At 39.1% G+C, this 25,797-nt stretch overlaps 1 protein-coding gene and 1 long non-coding RNA gene across 2 annotated transcripts in view; one reads left to right on the top strand and one right to left on the bottom strand.

Annotated features, from left to right (window-relative positions):
• The window catches only part of LOC309481286 (uncharacterized protein), a gene marked incomplete at its 5' end in the record, with an annotated part of 159,103 nt that overhangs the window by 83,114 nt on the left and 50,192 nt on the right, over window positions 1-25,797 (top strand). Inside the window, 2 exons of the mRNA XM_082146155.1 lie at window positions 12,075-12,227; window positions 13,912-14,127. Coding sequence (XP_082002281.1) covers window positions 12,075-12,227; window positions 13,912-14,127 — 369 coding nt within the window. The remainder of the gene's footprint in view (window positions 1-12,074; window positions 12,228-13,911; window positions 14,128-25,797) is intronic.
• Window positions 1,857-4,377, bottom strand: LOC309481227. Its single transcript, XR_014199953.1, has 2 exons — window positions 4,269-4,377; window positions 1,857-2,202 (listed from the first exon to the last, which is right to left on the bottom strand). It is a non-coding gene; the product is annotated as an uncharacterized lncRNA (long non-coding RNA).

Below are 25,797 nucleotides of genomic sequence, written 5' to 3'. Positions count from 1 at the left end.
TGGTATGGTCCAGAACAGTGTTTCCCAACCTTTTATCAGTCACGGCACCCTTTGAAATTTTTTCACAAATTTGTGGCACACTACACTACTGTTGTCACGATACTACTTTGATATGATACCTTGAAATGGATCAATTTTCAATACCACAGGGAAGAACCGCAGGGAAGAATGAACTACTGTCATATAGATATTTGTAATATTGAAAAATGTGTCCCTCCGTTGAAAGTCTAAGAATTTCTTCTGAAGAGATCACTTTATATGATGACATATTTGATTATGGCTTTTATTAATATATAAACATTGTTCAATTACCATTTCAAATCTCACCTAAATGTTTGTTTACTGTGTATTTGTGTTTTTATATGGGGATCATTTTGTTATAATTGCACAAGATAGCTTGTTTACATTTTTTTTTTTTATGTAATCATTTCACAGTTAAAGGACAAGTTCGGTATTTTACACTTAAAGCCCTGTTTTCAGATGGTTTCTGATGAAATACAATGGTTAAGATTGAACTTTGGACAAATGCTGCTGTCCCGAGAATTTTAGGTTTTTGTGTTAACACCCCCCCACCTCCACAATGGTTGCATAGGTGCACTGGAATAATCCTTCCTAAAACGCATTAAACTTTCGTTTACAAAGACGTGAAACTCACCGAGTGGTCAGGGGTGTTCACTGATATGCTCACACAAAAATCGCTGCAAAAGATGCTTTCCAACAGGTTTTATCGTAGTTTTTGTCCAACTCCATTGACTTATATAGGACGTGCTGTGAGACCGCAGCACCTTTACGGTATTACTCCGCCGCTTCTTCTTCTGCTTCTTCTGTGTATTCAATGAAAGGCCAGTGGTTTGCTTGCAATTGGCAAAGGTGCATTATCACCACCAACTGGGCTGGAGAGTCTATTATTCAAGCTCTCAACGGAAGAATGTACGGCTGTGAGGCGTTTGGAAAAATAGGTCCACAGTTTTACAACGAATGGTAAAACACCTGTTTGAAAGCATCTTTTGCAGCGATTTTTGTGTGAGCAAATCAGTGAACACTCCTGACCACTCGGTGAGTTTCACGTCTTTGTAAACGAACGATTTTTCCAGTGCACCTATGCAACCGTTGGATAGGTGGGGGGGTGCTACCACAAAAACCTAAAATTCTCGGGACAGCAGCATTTGTCCAAATTTCAATCTTAACCATTGTATTTCATCAGAAACTATCTGAAAACAGGGCTTTAAGTGTAAAATACCGAACTTGTCCTTTAATCTTCAAATTAATAAATATAACAACTGTTAATTAAAGTGAACTTAAAACAATCCTCACATAAGTCCAAAATAAATGTCATATTTAACTGTGCCCTTTCTACCTAACAGGTAGAAAATACACAGAAATTGAATACAGTTATCAAATACTTAACAGTCTTCACTGCATAAATTATAAATGAAATATAGATGAATCCTTAAAGCTACAAGCGTTCTTTAGTCAAGAGTAGTGAGTGATTTTCTCTGTTACCTGCATGTGTTTCTTTGATTCTGCTGTCACGGCTGCACACGTGGAGCACGCGTCCCATTTTCTCACAACTCTTTACGTTCCTTTAGGACTTTAACTCATTTAAGACTGCTCTTATGAGGATACTCAACAAAACGGACATTTTGGCATAATTGTGTATTATTATTCGTTCAAGCGCGAAAGAGAACTCGATTCTGGCGCGCGTCTATCTGTGCGCCCTGAGTGTGAAAGGACATTCACAGGCAGCGCGCTCTCTTTTGTCTTTTCACGCTTGCATGGTTTAAAAGCATTTGCATGAAGAAGAACGTGTAACACTAAAGTCAAGGGTCACATAAATAAATGAGGAGGGATCAATCACCATTTACCAACAGTTATATTTCCCTTAAGTACAGTATACATTTTTAGATCATACAAAATGTCTTGACAAAATTACATGAGGCAGAGCATTTGGAAGTAAAATCTTATAAATGTACACCCAATATTAAAGTCCAGAGTTACCACAAATGTCCTTGGTCCATCACACCATTGTAGATGTTTAAGATGTTAAAATAACATCATCCACATTTGTTCAATCAAGGGTTAATCCAAGGAAAAAGTGTCTTTTCGTTCAGGAGTTCGGATATACTTCCACGTTGAAGACAATAACACAAAGAACTTGAACCAGTTGAGAAGCCCTCAATATCAAGCAGATACCAAAACCCTCTGATTAAAATAAAACAAACAATACAACATGAGGTTCAACATGCAAAATACTTTCGCATTATAAACCTTTGTTAACCCTCTGGGGTCTGAGTGGTTTTTGGGGTCCTTGAGATGTTCTGACATGCCCTGACATTTGTGCTTTTTTCAGTTGCTTATAAACATATTAATGGCAAAGGTATAATTACACTCTATTTAGCACAAACAGGGCTACCATAATATGTGAGCAACATGCATGTACATGTTTGTATTTTTGAGAGAATAATGTTTATGCATGGTTATTGAAAAAAACTAAAAACTAAAGTTTCTGAAATAAGGCCACAAAACACATACTAAATATGTGACAATAAGACTTTTGACTAATTGATGTCATTGCCTAGAGTTTTTTCTTCAAAATGATGTGAAAATCATCCTGCCCTTATCATTCACATAACACAATACATTGATTTAAATCTTGTAAAACACTTTTTGTTTGTAAAGACAATATGCGCAAGGGGCGACAACCATTCAACAGCATCATGCATATGTAGTGATTCACACCTGAGGAGACAATGGGGCCCGCATACTTAATGAGCCATTCATTCAGGTGTGTCACCTATAGCCACAAGAAAGAATGCAAGAGCAATATATATATATATATATATATATATATATATATATATATATATATATATTCTACCAAATTGATTCACAGTTGGAAGCATTTCAATTTTTTTTATTTTTTTTTTTGCACAAATTTTGCTTGCAAATTGTATAATATCCAAGGAAAACATGTCTAGTAATTGTGCAGTTAATTCTCATACTGTATTTTCAGTTTTGGAATATGTATCCTCTCCCCAAATTTGTCAATAATAAAACACAATAAAAATTATTTAAAGAAAAGGCTTATATTTACCTTTTAAAATTTGTTTACATCTACCTTGTAAATATATTTTTTTATTAAAAAGGTTACAATTACAACAACAATCGAAGTGTAATCTTTCTTTGTAAAAACTAAAGTATACATTTTATCATATATATTTCAAAGTTAAGGATTCATTACTTCGAATATAGCCTACATTGACAAAACATACTATATTTAACATATTAGCAAAAATTGGCAAACAAAAGCTTATTTGAGGTGGCAGATATTTTACAGTAAAAATGTGTAATCTATCCAAAACTAATCAACGAAATGTTGTCTTTCATTTGTCTGTAACATAGGTCTTTCGTTTTTATTATAAGGAATATAAATGTTAATTTGCAATTTAATACGTTGCTTATACAAATACATTTTATTTCAACACATTTCAGTTGTGGTAAACAGCGCATCGCTGCCGTTCATTCATTCACACAGAAACGCGATTTAGCCTACTTGAGAATGAAAAAAAACTTACTACAGTATTCCATCTGTTGCTCCTCGAAATACCAGCACTTCTGAGGTACGTTTTCCATTATTATTATTCCTCACAGCGCTGCGAGACAGTGTAGACAACTACACTTATCATCTGAATAAACTTGTGTTTTCTCGAGCTGATATGGGGGCGTTCACAGTTTGTATGGGATCGTCTCAGTCATTTGCGTTTGAATAGCGCGCGCTCTCCGTGGGCGGGGCCGATTATAACGTAATGAGCTGAGATGAGCTCGACTGGAATCGCTCTCTTTTAACACAGATTTCACAAGATGAGAATATTTGTTTTTTATATAAATTACTTCATTTAAAAGAAGAGAATTCAAGCTTCATGCCTGTGTGTCTGTATGCCTGTTTGACTGAGTATTCGCTGAGTTATTGTTCATTTTCGGACGCGTTTCAGAATGGACTTCACTGGCAGAGAGAAGGCAGAACTCGCTTCGTGTTTATTTTTCTTTATTTGGCAAAAAGCACAACACTTTGTTTTTATTGTGAGTATACACAAAAATAATACACATTTAACAGAATCGATTGATGTATGAAACTCCTATGGAAAATCAAAGTCAACTGAGTATTTATGAGTTTCTTTTACACTGATTAAAAAAAAGCGAGCTGGTATCGCCGGCGATACCTCCGACCTCAGGGGGTTAATGTTAAAGAAACAAATAAATCAACTCACATTGAGATATTGAACACAGATGTTCCTCAACAGGGTTTTCCAAATGAAAGCATGGAAAGAGCATGTGCTCTCAGCTAACAGGTATTCCTAACTCACACTTCCCTCTTCCTTTAACTATCTGGCCTGGAGAGATCTCCCAGATAATGGCTCCCTATTGCCCTCTAATGGCAGGGAGTGAAATTACAACTTGCATTCAACATAGGAGACAGGTAACAGTTTACTAGAACTGTTACACACCCCCCCTCTCTGAAGAAGGCCTGACCTGGCCGTAAAACCTTTTCAGATTTTCTACATGGTATGTCTCAACTTGTTTAGGTTCGGTTGACAGCTCAACTCTGTAGTTTACGTTATTCAACTGTTTCAAGACTTTGGCTGGCCCATGCCACTTAGGAGCTAGTTTGGCCATAAAGGCATCCTTTGCATGAGACAACGGGTGAGTACGAACCCAGACGAGTTCCCCTTCCTGGAAGGTCTCTTGCCGCCTCTTCAGGTTGTAGTACCTCTGTTGTCTGCTTTGGGCTCTCACAACATTCTCCTTTACTCTCTCCAGAAGTGCTTGCTGACGTTCAACAACTTCATACGCAGATTGGTCAGGATCAGGCGAACGATATTGAAATAGTTCAAGGGGTCCTTTCAACTTGCGTCCCAGAGCGATTTCCGCTGGGGTATACTTCGTACTCTCCTGCCAAGCTGAATTGATTGTAAACCTGAACTCATGGATCCATTGGTCCCAATTCCGATGATTGTCCTTGACATAGGAGGCAATCATAGTCTTGAGAGTTTTGTTTACCCTTTCTGTCAGGTTAGTCTGCGGATGGTATGCAGTGGTAAGTTTTTGAATGGCACCCCATTGTCTGCAGGTAGCGTTCAGAAGTTGTGAGGTAAATTGTGGTTCTCGGTCTGATACCAAATACGTAGGTACCCCCCAACGGGTAAAGATATCTTTGATAAGGATGTTAGTTATCAAAGGTGTCTTTGCTGACCGCAAAGGGAACACCTCGACCCACTTGCTACAGTAATCCACAGAAACCAATAAATACTCATTCAACTTCGTGCTCCTTGGAAATGGTCCCATAAGATCAATGCCTATCATAAACTCAGCAAAAAAAGAAACATCCCTTTTTCAGGACTGTGTATTTCAACAATAATGTTGTAAAAATCCAAATAACTTTACAGATCTTCATTGTAAAGGGTTTAAACAATGTTTTCCATGCATGTTCAATTAACCATAATCAATTAATTTAACATGCACCTGTGGAATGGTCGTTAAGACCTTAACAGCTTACAGAGAGTAGGCATTTAAGGTCACAGTTCTAAAAATGCAGGACACTAAAGAGACTTGTCTACCGACTGTGAAAAACACCCAAAGAAAGATGCCCAGGGTCCCTGCCAGGGTGAACGTGCATTAGGCATGCTGCAGGGAGGCATGAGGACTGCTGATGTGGCCAGGGCAATAAATTGCCACGTCCGCACTGTTAGACGCCTAAGACAGCGCTACAGGGAGACAGGAAGGACAGCTGATCATCCTCGCAGTGGAAGACCACGTGTAACAACACCTGCACAGGATCGGTACATCCGAATATCACACCTGTGTGACAGGTACAGGATGGCCACAACAACTGCCCGAGTCACACCAGGAACACACAATCCCTCCATCAGTGCTCAGACTGTCCGCAATAGGCTGAGAGAGGCTGGACTGAGGGCTTGTAGGCCTGTTGTAAGGCAGGTCCTTACCAGACATCACCAGCAACAATGCCGCCTATGGGCACAAACCCACCTTTGCTGGACCAGACAGGAGTGGCAAAAAGTGCTCTTCACTGATGAGTCACGGTTTTGTCTCGCCAGGGGTGATGGACGGATTCGTGTTTATCGTCGAAGGAATGAGCGTTACACCGAGGCCTGTATCCTGGAGCGGGATCGATTTGGAGGTGGGAGGTCCGTCATGGTCTGGGGCGGTATATCACATCACCATCGGACTGAGCTTGTTGTCATTGCAGGCAATCTCAATGCCTTGCGGTACAGGTAAGACATCCTCCTCCCTCATGTGGTACCCTTTATGCATGCTCATCCGGACATGATCCTCCAGCAGGACAATGCCACCAGCCATACTGCTCGTTCTGTGCGTGAGTTTCTGCATGACAGCAATGTCAGTGTGCTGCCATGGCCAGTGAAGAGCCCGGATCTCAATCCCATTGAGCACGTCTGGGACCTGTTGGATCGCAGGGTGAGGGCTAGGGCCATTCCCCCCAGAAATGTCCAGGAACTTGCAAGTGCCTTGGTGGAAGAGTGGGGTAACATCTCACAGCAAGAACTGACAAATCTGGTCCAGTCCATGAGGAGGAGATGCACTGCAGTACTTCAAGCAGCTGGTGGCCACACCAGATACTGATTGGTACTTTTGATTTTGAGCCTCCCTTCATTCAGGGACACATTATTCTATTTCTGTTAGTCACATGTCTGTGAAACATTTTTAGTTTATGTCTTATGGTGTTGACTCTTTTAGTGTTCATACAAATATTTACACACATTAAGTTTACTGAAAGTAAAAACAGTTGAAAGTCAGAGGACGTTTCTTTTTTTGCTGAGTTTATATCCGGGTTCTTTTACCGGAGTGGATTGAAGGGTTCCAGAAAGCTTGGATATACGTGGCTTGTATTGCTGACAGGTTTGGCATTGTTTGCAGTGATCCCATACATCTCGCTGGATTTCTGGCCAGTACCCCACGTTGAGTAGTCTCCGCAATGTTTTCATGCGTCCAAGATGCCCACTTAAAGGATTGTCATGCGCAAACTGGAGAAATTGCTGCCGGAGATCCTTTGGGATGACTACTTGCAAAGTATGACCCTTTTGACTTCCAGGGACACATCTGAACAGAAAGCTGTTCTGTACAACATAATGGATACGTTGGGGGTCAATAGGGTTAAGCTTTGCTTCATCCCACAGAGGCTGCAATGATTGATCACTTTTTTGGCTTCGACCAAGTTCTTCCCAGTTGATCGGTAAGTCTCCATTCACATCCTTTGCCTGGCATACCGCAACACTTCCCAGTGGCTCTCCCTCAGGCAATGCACGGGACAACGAATCAGGCACAACATTACATCTCCCTTTTCGGTATCTCACAGTAAAGTCAAATCCCTGGAGTCGGATAGCCCACCTAGTAAGTCTTGATGTTGGACGAGGATGGTTGAATACCCAAGTGAGTGCGGCATGATCAATCAGAACTTCAAAGGGTTTCCCTTCTAGGTACTGTCGCCACTTCTCAACCGCCCAGACAACCGCGAGGCATTCCTTCTCTGAAACAGCATATGTTTTTTCAGCTCCTTGAAGCAGACGGGATGCATAGGCGATGACGTGTTCTCCCTTTTCCGAATCCTGAGTCAGGACAGCTCCAAGTCCTAAGTCGCTTGCATCGGTCTGCACTTTAAATGATTTACTTGAGTCTGGGGGCACCAGAACTGGGGTCTTTTGAAGGGCATCCTTCAAATCTTCAAAAGAATGTTGGCACTCCTTAGTCCAGTTCCATGGTACACCCTTCCTCTTAAGTGCATGAAGTGGAGCAGCACGTTCTGAAAAATATGGAATAAATCGGTGATACCACCCAGCAAGACCTAGGAATCGCTCTACTCCCTTAATGTTTTTGGGCACAGGAAAATTCTTGACAGCATCCACTTTGGAATCCTCTGTCTTGATGCCTTCCGCTGAAATGACGTGTCCTAGGTAAGTCAGTGATTTCCTTACCAATTTACATTTCCTAAGGTTGAGGGTTAGGCCAGCCGATTCCAGCCCAACAAACACCTTCTTCAGATCCCGGAAGTGTTGCTGGATGTCTCTGGAGTACACGACAATGTCGTCTATGTACACAAAACAACACTTACCAATAAGATCTTGTAGAACTATGTTCATGAGCCTTTGGAATGTTGCTCCAGCATTTTTCAACCCAAATGGTAGACGAACAAACTCATACTGGTTGTACTTTGTAACAAAAGCAGTTTTTTGGATGCTACTTTCATCCATCACTACTTGCCAGTATCCAGTCTTGAGGTCTAAGGTACTGAATACTGTTGCTCCGTAGACAGACTCCAAGTTCTCTTGTATCTGAGGCATGGGAAAACCATCCAGTGGGGTTTTGGCTTTCAGTGCTCGAAAATCCACACAGAAACGTATACCCCCGTCCTTCTTGGGCACTAGCACTACTGGAGCTGCCCATGGGGAGACAGATGGTCGTATTATACCTTTATTCAGCATGGCTTTGACTTCCTCATCAATGAAGTTTTGCTTATTGATTGGAACAGGATATGCTCTTTTCCGTATTGGAACGGGGTCATTAGTTATAATCTGGTGCTTAATGATAGAAGTTTTACCTAATGTATCTGTACAGACAGTCGGCCAATTAAACAGCAACCCCTCTAAACGCCTCTTCTCTGTACGGGAGGCATCCGCAAGACCCACCAAATCCTTGATGGCAGCTGTGGTATCACTAGATACTTGCACTATCGGCAGTGCACAGTGTATGTTAACTGATGGTGGTTGGTCATAACAAGAGAAAGGATGTACTGTTTCTTTCTCTCCAGGCAATGAATATGTGGAGGAGTCAAAATCCAACTTGACTCTGCATGTTACCAGGAACTCAAGGCCTAATATGAGCTGAAAGGCTAAGTCCTCATCTATCATGATGAATAGTCGCAACGGGTTTGTGCATCCTTGCAGGGCACACTCCCAAGTAACTTCACCCAATGCCCTCTGGATATGGCCATTGGCAAGGGTAAACGTCTGTCCCCGACTGGACCGCCAAGACTCCGTCTCATCCTTCCATCTCCTCCACAATGACTCCTGGATCAATGAGTAGGAGCTGCCTGTATCCAGGATGGCTTCACACGGTTGGCTACGCAAAGTTATAGTCAAGGTTAGAAGCTTGACATTACCTCTGGTCACTAATGCCATGCTGTGACTTCCAGGTTTACCTCTGCTGTACTTATCTTGGCCTCCTCTTCTGGAAGACTGTTCAGCCTGACATTGCTTCCAGAAGGCCCTCTCCTCAGCAATGCCCCGCTCTACCAAAGCTCCTGTGCGCACCAAGTCATCAAAGGTAGTCACTGTTCCTCTCAAAATACTAGCAATACGGGGATTACAGTTTCTTAAGGCAGCCTGTAGAATCTCTCTCTCAGACATCGTTGGTTTCAGTCTAAGGCATAAGGCTCGATACTGGAAAGCGAATGTTCGAAGATCCTCATCAATCCCTTGTTTTCTCTCTCTTATCCTCCTTTCCGCTTCAACCTCATGATCATCGGGTAAAAAGGACTGCAAAAAGGCAGTTTTGAACTGACTCCATGTTTTAACTTGTGCTTTTTCAGCCACCCACCAATCCTTGGCGGTATGTGTCAGTACCGATGGCAGAGTTGCTAATATTTCAGCGTCACTCATGGGTCGGACAGCTAGATACTCTGCACATTTTTCCAGATAAGCTATCGGGTCTTCAGCTCCTGTGCTCCCAAACTTAGGGAACTCGATTTTAACGGCCATTCTATAAGGCAGCTGGTGCAGCATGGGAGTTGAGTGTACATCTGGTGCTGAGGTGGTAGTTGGTGTGGAAGTAGCTCCAGGTGTAAGACAAAGCAAAGACTTAAGATGGTTGTCTCTTCTTTTCATGCAATCCATCACAGCTTTACCCATCTCTTGTAGCTAGTTTTCTAGGGTTTTCTTCAGGCGGCCACTCTTTTCTTCTACTGAATCAACAAGCTCTTCCTCCAACTTCTTCAAACTTTGGTTAAGTGATGATTGAGTGGTCATTAGCTTTATCAAGTCTGGCATCAGCCCCTCTATAGCAATCAAACGACGGTCATATTGCTGAAGATAATTCTGAATAGGGGTGTCCACTCCATGAACACGTTCTATACTCTCTTTCTCCATCTTCTCCATTCTGATCTTCAGTTGTCTCACCTTTGTCGCAATAGTAAGACTGATCAGACTTTCATCCTCCTCTTCAGGTGGTGGTGGAGGGGGTAGATAACTTGAGTCATTGTCTTCTTCTGGAACAGCCACTCCTCCTTCTGACTCTAAATACAAGCTGTCAAATGAACATATCAGCTCTCGAACTGGTTCACGTCGGGTTAAAAAAGGTTCAGAAGTATAGTCTGGATCCATTTTGGGACTAGACTCAACGTTGTCTCATGCCAGAGCCTCAGCCAAGTCTTAAACCCAAATACGAGGAAGTTATCGGTCACAACCCGTTCATATATTCTTAAATAATTGCAACCAAGCACTTGGGTAAACACAAATGGGGGAAAAATAAGCTTATCTAAAGACAGCATATATTTCAAAAAAGCATACTCTCATTTCAATCTTGAGGAAAATTGTTGGGATGGTGATTAAGGTCCCTGTTCGGGCGCCAAAATATGTAACACTAAAGTCAAGGGTCACATAAATAAATGAGGAGGGATCAATCACCATTTACCAACAGTTATATTTCCCTTAAGTACAGTATACATTTTTAGATCATACAAAATGTCTTGACAAAATTACATGAGGCAGAGCATTTGGAAGTAAAATCTTATAAATGTACACCCAATATTAAAGTCCAGAGTTACCACAAATATCCTTGGTCCATCACACCATTGTAGATGTTTAAGATGTTAAAATAACATCATCCACATTTGTTCAAACAAGGGTTAATCCAAGGAAAAAGTGTCTTTTCGTTCAGGAGTTCGGATATACTTCCACGTTGAAGACAATAACACAAAGAACTTGAACCAGTTGAGAAGCCCTCAATATCAAGCAGATACCAAAACCCTCTGATTAAAATAAAACAAACAATACAACATGAGGTTCAACAAGCAAAATACTTTCGCATTATAAACCTTTGTTAATGTTAAAGAAACAAATAAATCAACTCACATTGAGATATTGAACACAGATGTTCCTCAACAGGGTTTTCCAAATGAAAGCATGGAAAGAGCATGTGCTCTCAGCTAACAGGTATTCCTAACTCACACTTCCCTCTTCCTTTAACTATCTGGCCTGGAGAGATCTCCCAGATAATGGCTCCCTATTGCCCTCTAATGGCAGGGAGTGAAATTACATCAACTGTTGAACTGAAAAACATGAATCGCATGCGTTGACAGCACGGACATAACCGGACATGGAAAACATACGATTTGCACTTTTATTATAAATTTGTGTGCGTAATTTGTTGTTATTAGAGACATCCGAGATTGATACACCTTTTTTTTTTATATTTTTTTTTTTACACATTTTAGAAATGTAAAAATGTTTGATGGTGTTTTTACACGAAACCCCTGCTCTCCGGTTGGGAAACGCTGGTTTAGAACAGGGGTGTTCAATCCTGGTCCTCCTAGGGACCCACCAATCATGCACTTTTTATGTGTCTCTATCTGACAGTCTTAGAACAGTTCTCATCTAATTAGCTGATGAATGCTTGACTTTGATTGGTTGACGAAGATTCTAAGGTGTGTAATTATTTTCAGGGAAACACACTGCAAAAGTAGTTCCAGGCAGGTCTTGACCGCATTACATGTCACGATATCATACAATATCACTTCGCCAAATGATTTCAGTTATTTCAAAGGTCCTTAAAGCAAATAATTTCCTTGTATTTTGGAAATAATGATTAGCAGAATAATTGACTCTGGTCTGCTGCATTTTGAGAAAATAATGCACACCCGAGGTGTTCGTTGCTGTAAAACGTATTCCAATAATATACAACTTACAAAAATATTTATTTACATTGAAAAAAAAAAAAACATTCAGCGTTCAGTGATATGGCTTCTCTGTCATGTGTCTGTTTAACAGTAAAGCCAGGAGTGTGTCCAAGCACAAATCATGAAGCAGCAATGTGTGCCATGAGGGGTTCAGCGCTGTGTGCCGACGACAGTGAGTGTCCCAACAATGAGAAATGCTGCACCAATGCATGCGGTCGACGTCAGTGTACAGCTCCAGTTACAGGTATAATATAATATAATATTATATTATTATACTACAGGTCTGTTGAATGCTTTAATCTGATTGGTTGACAAAGATTCTAAGGTGTGCAATTATTTTCAGGGAAACACACGGCTAAAGTAGTTCCAGGCAGGTCTTGACCGCATTACCTGTTGAAATTCTTATTAACATTAATGAATAATTATTAATAAATGTGTCTTTCCTGGTGTATATGGCAAATAGTTAATTATCTGGTATGGTCTAGAACCGGGGTTTTCAAAGTGGGGGGCGCCAGGGTAAGGAAGCAAGTAAGGAAAAAAAGTTTTAAAAAAAGACAAAAAGTGAAAAACCGTAAAAAATATTTGTTAATATGAGTATTGTTATGAAATAGCATTATAATAATTTGATGCATAGCCTATGTGAACATTATACTATTAATGCTAATCTTTTAGAGATGAACTGATTGATCGGCTGGTGACCAGAATTGGCCGATTTTCACGTGATTTTCAGTCTGACATATGGCGATTCAATGCCAGTCAAATGCACTCGGGCGCCACATGATTAACTTCGTGCAACATCAGCATCACACGTGCACACGGAACGCACATGTAGGAAACCCTTGTGAATTACGGCCGTTTCAGACCGTGAGCGTGAGGAGCGCAGATTTTTTTCGCCGTGCATGTTCAGTGAGTTCATTCACATCGCGAGCAGGAGCGTCACGTGAACAGCAGTGAAGCGGAGGGTTTTGGCGCCGAGTCTATTTTTGCTGCGCTGTTCACGCTCAATTAAAGTGAAAGCACACTTTTGATGGACAAAATAAATATGATTTCACACAAAAATGACCTAAAATGCACATAATTTGCATGTATAGTGTGTTTTAACAAGAACTGGATTAGGTTATGTCAGAAAAGAAAATGAAGACTCAAAAATATTTATAGAAAATGTATCCATTTAAACTTGTTTTTATTAATCAGTTTGGGTAAAAGTGGTGTTTTATAAAAATATATATATAGAAAATAAATATTTGTGTGTGCTGTAAAGTGGTTAGAAAAAATGAAATCGGAATCGGCTAAAATCTGTATCGGCAGGTCAAACTCAATGAAAAATCGGAATCGGCCTAGAAAATTGTAATCGGGGCATCTCTATAATCTTTCTGATTGGCTGGTATCAAACACCATCACATAATCTGATGTTCACCTAGATGTTTTATTTATTTATTTCTACATTTGCTGTAGTATTGTCGATGGGTTCAATAACACATCCTGCAAAAGGGGGGCCTTGGCCAGAACCTAGTAGTATTTGGGGGGCCTTGTCATGGAAAAGTTTGGGAACCCCTGGTCTAGAACAGTGTTTCCCAACCTTTTTTCAGTCACGGCACCCTGAAAATGAATGTCGGTCGTTTAACTTTTTTTTTTTTTTGTAAATATTCGGCAAATATTGATGTATTGTCTCACCGTGTTCAGCGGCCTATCTTAATACCTCAGCTCAGATTCTTCAAGCATTCAAAAGTGTTGCGCTGCTCGGATTCTGTGGACAGTAAATCCAGCCTTCTTCGATTTGATTGGCTATCAAACATTTCGACATTGACGAGCCGCTGCACTGAGACTGAGCACGCTAAATTTTTGACAAGTGGGCCATTCGTCTGGGCTGACGGAAAGATAGGCTATGCACATTTTCTATAATTCGTTCTTTATATACATTTACGTAGCAATGGACCAAACCAAGTTGTACGGCACACCCGGAAAAGTCCAGGTGAACCAGATGCCCAGTCTGCCCCAGCCAGGAGTGTGTCCAAGCAGAAAATATAAACCAGGAATGTGTGCCCGGATACGTTTCGTGTCGTGTGCCGATGACAGTGACTGTGCCAACAATGAGAAATGCTGCAACAATGGATGTGGACTTCAGTGTATGGCTCCAGTTACAGGTATTATATTATATTATATTATATTATATTATATTATATTATATTATATTATATTATAGGGCTAAAAAGTGGCCCTGGACCCACCACAACCGGTCCACAACAAATCACACCATAAACCCACCAGCTCATTATGCACAGAGCAATTTTTAACAGCACTTACTAACATAAAAAATATAACACTATACAGAAATATATATGCTATTTATTTATTTTTAATTGAAATGCTTATCATTAACATTAATGAATAATAGTTAATACATGTTTCTTTCCTGGTGTATATGGCAACTAGTAAATGCTCTGGGCTGGGTTTCCCGATAACGTTTTCTCTTAGAAAACGAAGAGAATCTGCACGAAGAACGCGCTACGAAGACTCTTAAGGTATAACTTAACTAAAGGTATACCATTACTAGGCGTGTTCCCCGAACCATACCTTATGAAGCTGCTTAAGATATACCCTCTTACGTGCGACGTTACCCGGTGCTGTCCGTGGCGATGGTGCTGAATTGGTTGATATCGACGGCTCAAGAATCAATTATTCTCTCGTGCAGGGGCTGTTTCACTGCGTTATGCGAGAAAGCGGTGTTCTTTATAAAATAAGCACTTCAGAAATAGTGTACTGGAGTACTCTGGGTTCGGGCCGAACTCCGAGCTCGGAGCCCTCGCCCCGGACAGCACGCCAAATACGCATTAAACTTTACCCCCTCAAATTGTATGCAAGTGTGAACTCGTGAACCCATTTTTGTTCGCTGAGGTGGAGCTGCGATGAAATATTGTTCTTGTAAATAATTTCCAGCATTTCAGTTATAAAAGTGTACATCTTACGGTGCTCGGCAGTGATCAAAAAGGATTTAAACAGTGGATTTTGAATCTCTTCTTGTAAACTCAGAGATGTGGATTCAGACGGCAATTAAATTCTCACAGGATTTTGTTAAAAAAACAATTTGGCCAGGGATTTTTACGTGGGCTGGGTGAGAAAAAACACTGACATTATGGATTCGGACGGCAATAAAATCACTTACCCCTGTAAATGTTTAAAATACCGTACGAGCCCATGAGAAACAATTAGCATCCGAATAGAACTTAACTGACAGTAGCCTATGCTTTCACTGGCCTTTGAAAGCGCTCCGCAGATGGCGCCGTCTTTTAGAACAACTATTCGCTGTATCGCTGTCATAGTTTGAGCAAACTCCCCACCACAATCATTCCCTTTAAATAGACTATTTAAGGGGTCATATAATGCCATTTTTGTACAAGCTAATATGATTCTTTAGGGTCTAAATTAAAAGTTTGTAATATACTTTAATTAAAAATTCTCATTAGGATTGTAAGAAAACACTCATTTTACCTGGTCAAAAACAGCTCTGTTTTTAGCACACCATTTAAGTGCATGTGTCTTTAAATGATAATGAGCTTTGCTCACCCCGCCCCTCTGTTCTGTGCGTACACTGTTTGTAATAACACAATAACCATAACGCGTTGCTCATTACCGTAAAACTTCAAATAATAGCCGAGTCCCAAATAGACGCCTGTCTCTTTTACAAACCTGGTGTGGCTACAGGTTTGGATAAATAAAGGCCGGTATCAAATAGAAGCCCGGTCTGTTTTTTAGTTTCGGGTTGTATTTAATCTTCTAAAACCCGTCAGATCGTCTGTTAACCCTCTGAGGTCGGCAAACGCGCCCCCGCGTTTTGCTGGATTTTCTTCACATTGTAGCACAATAAACTTAAATTACTCCGTCATTTATGGTCATACAGAAAAAATAAATATAAAAATAGAATCTGTGATATTTCTACTTTTGTATGTGTCCACTTACAATCAAATCAAAACATTGTACTTTTGTAAAATAAAGAAAATAAACAGGGTGTGCGTTCTGCCTCTCCGTCGCGGTAAACTTTTTTTTCTTGAGCACGTCTATAAACTGAAACAAAACTCAGCGAATACTTGTCACACATTTATGAGCCATATACCTTTATACACATTTAAGTGTGTACTTTTAAATGATCGGATTCAAACTGAAAACAAATATTCTCTGTTTAAGTAATTTGTATAAAACCAACAGGATGTCCAGTATCTCAAACGCTTGCTAATTACTTTTAATTCGACCACGCCCACTCGCGCAAAAGAGATTCACATGCAAATCTCCACATGGGACGCGAACGCCCTCGTTACCTCAAACACAAAACACCAAAACACTTCACAAGTCATTGGATTTACCTCAGAAGAAGAAGAACGCGATTTGAAGACAAGAAAGATGTAAGGTAAGAAATTCTTACTTATTAGTTTATGGTAGAGATGCACCGATTGATCGGCTGGTGACCGGAATTGGCAGATTTTCACGTGATCGGCGGTGACCGGCGACCGGCCGGTCAGTCTGACAAATGCAGATTTTGTGCCGGTCAAATGCACTCGGGCGCCGCATCAGCATCACACGTGCACACGGAACTCACATGTAGGAAACCTCGTGAATTACGTCCGTTCAGACCGCAAACGTGCATGTTAAATGCATTCACAACGGGAGCAGGAGCAGCGCGTGAGTGTCAAGCAGGAGCGTCGCGAGCAGTGAAGCGCGTGTTTCGGCGCCGAGTCTATTTGCTGCACTGCTCACGCACAATTAAAGGGAAAGCACACTTTTGATGGACAAAATAGCCTTAATAGGGTTTCACAAAAAAAAGTGCCCAAAATGCATGTTTTAACCATAGACTGTAAAAAATATGGACAAAGCGTCTGTGACGTCACCCATAGACTTCTGAAGAACGGTTTTGAGGCCGTTTATGGGGGGTATGGGCGGCGCCATATTTCAATACAAATGTTCAGAAAGGATAACTTACAGGTATGATGTGTTGTGTCAGATCATGGCCGAGACGTAAAATTTCAGGAATTCCACTCGGCGCAGCCTATGCTCGTTGTCAGCTGTCAATCAAGCAGTCAATCGCGCCCTTATCTGTCATACATTTTATATCTAGGGCTGGGTACCGAGTTCGATACTTTTTAGGTACCGACCGAATTGCCTCGATACTATCGAGTATCGAAAAATGACTTGTTTTTCGGTACCATATTTCGATACCTAAGGGGTTAACTCGTCAACGTCAGTGCTCAAACAAATACATATGAAATGCACAACAACACGCCTAAAGTCGCTCGCGCACATGCACGTGAACTCTACACACACGAGACGCGCGGAACTCTCTGCGCACATACTCATATGAGACGCGCGCGCGCACACAAACTGTCCACGCACATTCTCATATGAGACTCGAGCGCACACACACAAACTCGCGCACATACTCAATGAGACGCGAGCACACACACTCACAATACCCTAAAGATGTCGATCAAAAGTGTGGATACATTTCTCCAGGCTCGATGCCAACAGCGCGCGATGCAGTATTTGTGGTAAAATAATTGCTGCAAAGACGGTACCGCGACAGATATGATGAAGCCCTTGACAGTGCACGAGTAAACATAAGAGCAGAAAGTTGCTCCGTCTTCGACTGGTAAATGAAGATATACCTTGTTGATCACTCTGACTGTGTTTATATTGCAATAATGACCTACTGAGTGTACACTGCCGTTCAATAATGTGTTGGTTGGGTCAGAATTTTTTTTTCAGTATGATGCATTAACCCTCTGGAGTCTGAGCGTTTTTTTGGGCCCTGGGGGTGTTCTGACATGCTCTGACATTTGTGCTTTTTTCAGTTGCTTATAAACATATTAATGGCAAAGGTGTAAATTCACTCTATATAGCACAAACAGGACTACAATAATATGTGAGCCACATGTATGTACATGTTTTCATTTTTGAGAGAATAATGTTTATGCGTGGTTATCGAAAAAACTAAAAATTAAAGTTTTTGAAATAAGGCCACAAAACACATACTAAATATGTGGCAATAAGACTTTTGACTAATGGATGTCCTCGCCTATAGTTTTTTCTTCAAAATTATGTGAAAATAGTCTTGCTTTATCGTTCACATAAAACCATACATTGATTTAAATTGATGTAAAACAGGTTTTGCTTGGAAAGCCAATATGCGAGGGGGCGTGAACGAGGAGTGGTTTACACCTTAGAATACACCCACTCTGCATAATTAGCCATTCACTCAGGTGTGACACTGACTGAGCCACAATGCAATGACAAAAGATATATTTAGAAGAAGACTTATATTGACCATTTAAGATTTTGCTTACATCTATCTTGTAAATATGTTTTGCTATTTTATTAAAACGGTTACAATTACAACAATAATTACAATTTCAACAATATTTCAAGTGTACTCTTTCTTTGTAAAAAAAATGATTAGGCCTATAGGCCTACATTTTATCTATGTATTCATTAGTTTGAATATAACCAACATTGGCACAGCTAACATCTTAGTTGATGACTTTATTTTTGACAAAAATAGTATTTTATATATAGAAATTGCTAAACAAAAGCTTATTTGATGTGGCAGTATATTCTACAGTAAAAACTGTACCCAAATCTAGTCAACAAAATGTTGTCTTTCATATTTCGTCTGACTGTAACGTTGTTTTCATGAAATATTAGGGCATATTGTTAATTTTGCAGTTTAATACGTTGCTTATACAAATAGCCTACATTTTATTTCAACATTCAGTCGATGTTTACTTATCTCAGTATAGCAATACAGTTTGCTAAAACATCATCATTCATTCACACACGCGATTTAAATTTAAACTGTCTTTGCCAGCTGTGGTAAACAGCGCGCATCTGTGCCGTTCATTCATTCATAAACAGAAACCCACGTGAAGAAATTCACGTGAGAAGGAAAAAACTTACTAGTATTCCTCAGCTCGCTCCTCGATATACCCGCACTTCTGAGGGACATTTTCCATTAGTATTATTCCTCACAGCGCTGCAAGACGGTGTAAACAATGATCTAAATAAACTTGTGTGTTTTCTCGAGCTGTTCACAGGATTGCCCCAGCCATTTGCGTTTGAATAGCGCGCGCTCTCCGTGGGCGGGGCCGATTATAACGTAATGAGATGAGATGAGCTCGACTGGAATCACTCTCTTTTAATACAGATTTCACAAGATGAGAATATTAGCTTTTTATATAAATGACTTCATTTAAAAGAAGATAATTCAAGCTTCATGCCTGTGTGCCTGTATGTCTGTTTGACTGAGTATTCGCTGAGTTATTGTTAATTTTCGGACGCGTTTCAGAATGGACTTCACTGGCAGAGAGAAGGCAGAACTCGCTTCGTGTTTATTTTTCTTTATTTGGCAAAAAGCACAACACTTTGTTTTTATTGTGAGTATACACAAAAATAATACACATTTAACAGAATCGATTGATGTATGAAACTCCTATGGAAAATCAAAGTCAACAGAGTATTTATGAGTTTCTTTTACACTAATAAAAAAAAAGCGAGCTGGTATCGCCGGCGATACCGTAGACCTCAGGGGGTTAAAGTGATCAATAATGACCTTAAAACATGTGTAATGTTACAAAAGATTTCTTTTTTTAAAAATAAATTCTGTTCTTTTGAATGTTTTATTCATCAAAGAATCATGAAAAAATGTATCGTAGTTTCCAAAAACTGTTTTCATATTTCTGGAGGATCATGTGACACTGAAGTAATGATTTTGAAAATTCAGCTTTGACAACACAGGAATAAATTACATTTTGAAATATATTCAAATAAGATTTTAAATTGTAATACTATTCCACAATATTACAAGTTTTATTGTATCTTTGATCAGACAAATTCAGCTTTGGTGAGCATGAGCTCTTTATAAAAAAAAAATATTTTGTTCCTTATGTATATGTATAAGGAATATTTTGTTCCTTTGTGCTTTTTTTGTTCCTTTGTGCACTGGCTAAGGAGCATGAGTCAAACTGAAAAAATAACACCAAGTTTTTCTGAGGTAATGTGTTATGTAATCTTGTTAAAATGGATTTCATAAAATTGGTATTGAAAAAAGTATCGTTTAGGAACCGGTATCGAAATCAAGGTATCGGTATCGGTATTGGTATCGAAATTTTTTGAACGATACCCAGCCCTATTTATATCTAAATACGATCTAAACTAACGAGTTAGAAAAAAATTCACCCCCCTCACAGTTGTCAGGCACTCGGAACCTATCGAAAAATACAATATAAGTCCATGGGACCAACCTGTAAAAACAAGAATTTATGCTGTGAAAACGGACATTTTAACATGGGGGTGTATGGACATTTGCTCCCTTTTGGGACCTGCCCCTAGCGGATTTTCGATGTATTGCAGTTTTTCACACTTCCGGGTAGGCTTCATTTTTCAGATTAGAATGTTGCCGCTTGGGTTTAACAAGAACTGGAGTAGGCTATGTCAGAAAAGGAAACGAAGACTAATATTTATATAAATTGTACCCATTTAAACTTGTTTTATTATTCAGTTTGTACAGGTGATTGCAATAGGCCTGTGTGTGTGTGTGCTTTGAGAAATATCTTTATACTGCAAGGCTATATTTATTTTATTTTTTATTTATATATTATTTTATTGCCATTCCCTGTTTTCATAAAGATGTTTAGTTTGCTAAAATACATATATAAAAAAATTATTGGATATTGAATGTGAAAAGGAAATGGTTCTTCCATAACACTGCACTTGTGTGTGAATTACCCACACCTGGAGTAATTTCTATAGTTCTATTTTATAGCGTTTATCTGTTCAAAAAAATATGTACTATGCAAATTGTAAAATGTTCTATTACAGAGAAGATATAAAATAAATATTTGTGTGTGCTGTAAAGTGGTTAGAAAAAATGAAATCGGAATCGGCTAAAATCGGTATCGGCAGGTCAAACTTAATGAAAAATCGGAATCGGCCCAGAAAATTGTAATCGGTGCATCTCTAGTTTATGGTATTGTTGCATAAACTTCACATTGCAGTTGAACTGTTGCTAGATATATGGTGAATATTATACTATTTAGACCCGTGTTTACTGTTAAATACTGTTTGTGGATATCTGCTCAAACATAGATATGTATAACCATAATGTTTAATATTTTGGAGCGCGATCGCGTTTGAATGTATCATATTTTGGAGCGCGATCCCGTTTGAATGTATCATATTTTGGAGCGCGATCCCGTTTGAATGTATCATATTTTGGAGCGCGATCCCGTTTGAATGTATCATATTTTGGAGCGCAATCGCGTTTGAATGTATCATATTTTGGAGCGCGATCGCGTTTGAATGTATCATATTTTGGAGCGCGCTGTGGGTTTGAATGTATCATATTTTGGGGCGATTGCGTTTGAAAGGAAAAGTGCACCAAACATTAGGCTTTATGTTTTTACTATTATCTCATTTCATATCATCATAACGAATGGAAACATTTGAAGTAACATAAGATAATCAATATATTTTTCTCTAGCATTGTTACTGAAATCTTTTGGAAGATTTATAGGCTGCTATAGGTTATTGTTATTATTATTTTATGCAGTACTGCACATAGCTTGTGCCTACAAGGCACAACAAACATGGTGTTCATTATATTATATATTGTTGGAAACATTTGTGTGTGTGTGTGTGTGTGTGTGTATTCTGTGAATTTTAAAAAGCAATTTTAACCAGAATAATCTAAAATTTATTCCCAAAATCGTGCAGGCCTAGTTTCTCTTGATACCAGTATGTTCACTTTTTTTCTTTTCTTTCAGGGACCAGATGCAACTGAGTCCTGCTAATTTCAACATTCACATGAGTCTCTGTATATGAACTAGGGGTGTAACGATACATCGATATGGATCGATGCATCGATATAACGTCTAACGATACGATGCATCGATTCCACTCTTAAAATATCGATATACACCTTTATTTTGACACTCCACATTCTCACGTAACATCCTTCCGCCAAAGCGCACATTTTCGTTTACTCACCAACCGCCTGCCGGTGTGTCTTTATAACGTTAATCTCCTCATCTGAAACAGACGCCTGACAAGACTGACTAAACCCTAAGGTTTTTCACAAAAGCCGGTTGTCCGCTGTCAAGGCATCGCGAGTTCATGTTTTACAGAGCAGAGACAAGCACTCGCACCCTTGTTGGTGAACGCGAGTCCGTTTTAGCTACTCAGCGCGCAGTATTCAGGTCAGATGTCACTTTGAAAAGACGCGCTGGCTAAGAGGAGTTTCGTCAAAGCTGACTAAGTGATCGAGGGTGGATAATTTCAATGAACTCGTGATATCTTCTTCAGGGCGTAAAAGGAAAATAAAACCGGAAACATTTTCACAGAACCTTACTAAAGCAGTTCGTTTAGTGGTGAGAGAAAAGCTCTCTGTACTGCGTGTACGTTATTACAACAACAAAGTTTGTCAGGCGTCTATGTCAGCTGAGGAGATTAACGTTACGAAGATTAAACGAGTGTTGTATTATTTATCATAGCAATTACTTGATTTTGTTTGACTCAGAGAAATGTGAATCTGCTCTGCAAAAAAAACAAAAAACTTTTAACATATTAACCCTCTGAGGTCGGCAAACGCGCCCCCGCGTTTTGCTGGATTTTCTTCACATTGTAGTACAATAAACTTAAATTACTCCGTCATTTATGGTTATACAGAAAAAAGAAATATAAAAAAAGAATCTGTGATATTTCTACTTTTGTATGTGTCCACTTACAATCAAATCAAAACATTGTGCTTTTGTAAAATAAAGAAAATAAACAGGGTGTGCGTTCTGCCTTTCCATCGCGGTGAACTTTTTTTTCTTGAGCACGTCTATAAACTGAAACAAAACTCAGCGAATACTTCTCACACATTTATGAGCCATATACCTTTATACACATTTAAGTGTGTACTTTTAAATGATCGGATTCAAACTGAAAACAAATATTCTCTGTTTAAGTAATTTGTATTAAACCAACAGGATGTCCAGTATCTCAAACGCTTGCTAATTACTTTTAATTCGACCACGCCCACTCGCGCAAAAGTGATTCACATGCAAATCGTCCACATGGGACGCGAACGCCCTCGTTACCTCAAACACAAAACACCAAAAAAACTTCACAAGTCTCTGCTTTTCGTCGAGTTTGGAAGACACGTCTGAGCTTACATTGGATTTACCCCCAGAAGAAGAAGAACGCGATTTGAAGACAAGAAAGATGTAAGGTAAGAAATTCTTACTTATTAGTTTACATAAACTTCACATTGCAGTTGAACTGTTTCTAGATATATGGTGAATATTATACTATTTAGACCCGTGTTTACTGTTAAATACTGTTTGTGGATATCTGCTCAAACATAGATATGTATAACCATAATGTTTAATATTTTGGAGCGCGATGGCGTTTGAATGTATCATATTTTGGAGCGCGCTGTGGGTTTGAATGCATCATATTTTGGAGCGCGCTGTGCGTTTGAATGTATCATATTTTGGAGCGCGCTGTGCGTTTGAATGTATCATATTTTGGAGCGCGCTGTGGGTTTGAATGTATCATATTTTGGGGCGATTGCGTTTGAAAGGAAAAATGCACCAAACATTAGGCTTTATGTTTTTACTATTATCTCATTTCATATCATCATAACGAATGGAAACATTTGAAGTAACATAAGATAATCAATATATTTTTCTCTAGCATTGTTACTGAAATCTTTTGGAAGATTTATAGGCTGCTATAGGTTATTGTTATAAGTATTTTATGCAGTACTGCACATAGCGTATGCCTACAAGGCACAACAAACATGGTGTTCATTATATTATATATTGTTGGAAACATTTGTGTGTGTGTATTCTGTGAATTTTAAAAAGCAATTTTAACCAGAAAAATCTAAAAATGTATTCCCAAAATCGTGCAGGCCTAGTTTCTCTTGATACCAGTATGTTCACTTTTTTTCTTTTCTTTCAGGGACCAGATGCAACTGAGTCCTGCTAATTTCTGTTGAATTCCTGCAGACTTCAACATTCACATGAGTCTCTGTACATGAACATGGTAAAGTGAAAATCAAACACCTTGGAAATGAAAGGTATGTACAATGTTTTTAGGAATGGCACAAAGGTCTCTGTCTTTGGATCATTGTTTTCAATGTGCTCTTTTGTCATTTGTATTTTTGGATTATGTTGTGTTGTAAATAAATCCAAACAATCTAAAAGCCATTCTTTTTTAAATCTCCTCATTCTTTGTGCAAGGTTGCTCTGAATGACAGGGCCTGATCGCTTCTAATAGGGCAGTTAGGGGAGTGTCTTTGTCTTTCTCAGGTGTTGAAGGCTTACATATTCATGAGATGATCACGCCTCTTCGCATATGGCTCTTCACACAAAACACGTCTTAGAAATTTTAAATCAATATATTGTCTTATCTGAATGAGCAGTCAGGGTGATTTTCACATAGTTTTGGAGCAAATATTCTAGGCTACGTGATACAATTTTCAAAAGTCTTGTGAAGAAATAATCAGTATGGGTTTCATGGCCTTATTTCAGTGACAATTTTTTTGGGTATTATCACAAACCACGCATAAATGTCATTATCTCAAAACTACAAACTTTTACATACATGCTGCTGATATATTATTGTAGCAGAGTTTGTGCTGAATACAGTGTAATCAGACTTTAGCCATGACAATGTCACAAGTAACAGAAATAAGCACAAATGTCAGAGCATGTCAGAACACCTCCAGGGCCAGAAAACAGCTCAGACCTCAGAGGGTTAAAGCATACTTTCAATTAACTTTGATTTTGTAATTTACCTGTATTTAAGTTGTTATTATTATTATTATTATTATTAATCAAAACAACCCAGCTGCAGTTTGATTGATATTACTTGGAATGCACAATAATAATAATAAAAAACATGATTTATGAAAATGAACAAGAACGGAGTACTTGCAAATGACCTCTTCTGTTGTAAATGTCCCAATTGGGAGAGGGTGTGCAATTTTCAAAGAGTTTAATTAAACATTCATGTTATATATTTTGGTTGCATTTGTGAGTTGTTAAAAACATAACTGGTTGTGTGAACATAATATCTAAATATCGATTAATCGATCGATATAGCCCTGAATCGAATCGTATCGTAGAATTTTTTGAAGTATCAGCAAATATCGTATCGCTGGCTGAGAGAATCGATATCGTATCGTATCGTGATGAACTGTCCGATTTACACCCCTAATATGAACATGGTAAAGTGAAAATCAAACACCTTGGAAATGAAAGGTATGTACAATGTTTTTAGGAATGGCATAAAGGTCTCTGTCTTTGGATCATTGTTTTCAATGTGCTCTTTTGTCATTTGTTGTGTATCTTTGGATTATGTTGTGTTGTAAATAAATCCAAACAATCTAAAAGCCATTATTTTTTAAATCTCCTCATTCTTTGTGCAAGGTTGCTCTGAATGACAGGGCCTGATCGCTCCTAATAGGGCAGTTAGGGGAGTGTCTTTGTCTTTCTCAGGTGTTGAAGGCTTACATATTCATGAGATGATCACACCTCTTCGCATAAGGCTTTTTCACACAAAACACGTCTTAGAAATTTTAAATCAATATATTGTCTTATCTGAACGAGCGGTCAGGGTGATTTTCACATAGTTTTGGAGCAAATATTCTAGGCTACGTGATACAATTTTCAAAAGTCTTGTGAAGAAATAATCAGTATGGGTTTAATGGCCTTATTTCAGTGACAATTTTTTTTTGTATTTTCACAAACCACGCATAAATGTCATTATCTCAAAACTAA

The sequence above is a fragment of the Leuciscus leuciscus genome (assembly GCF_965113295.1).
Source record: "Leuciscus leuciscus genome assembly, chromosome: 18".
Taxonomy (NCBI): domain Eukaryota; kingdom Metazoa; phylum Chordata; class Actinopteri; order Cypriniformes; family Leuciscidae; genus Leuciscus; species Leuciscus leuciscus.
Note: the sequence above shows the minus strand (reverse complement) of the source record. Positions and strands in the feature narration are given on the sequence as shown.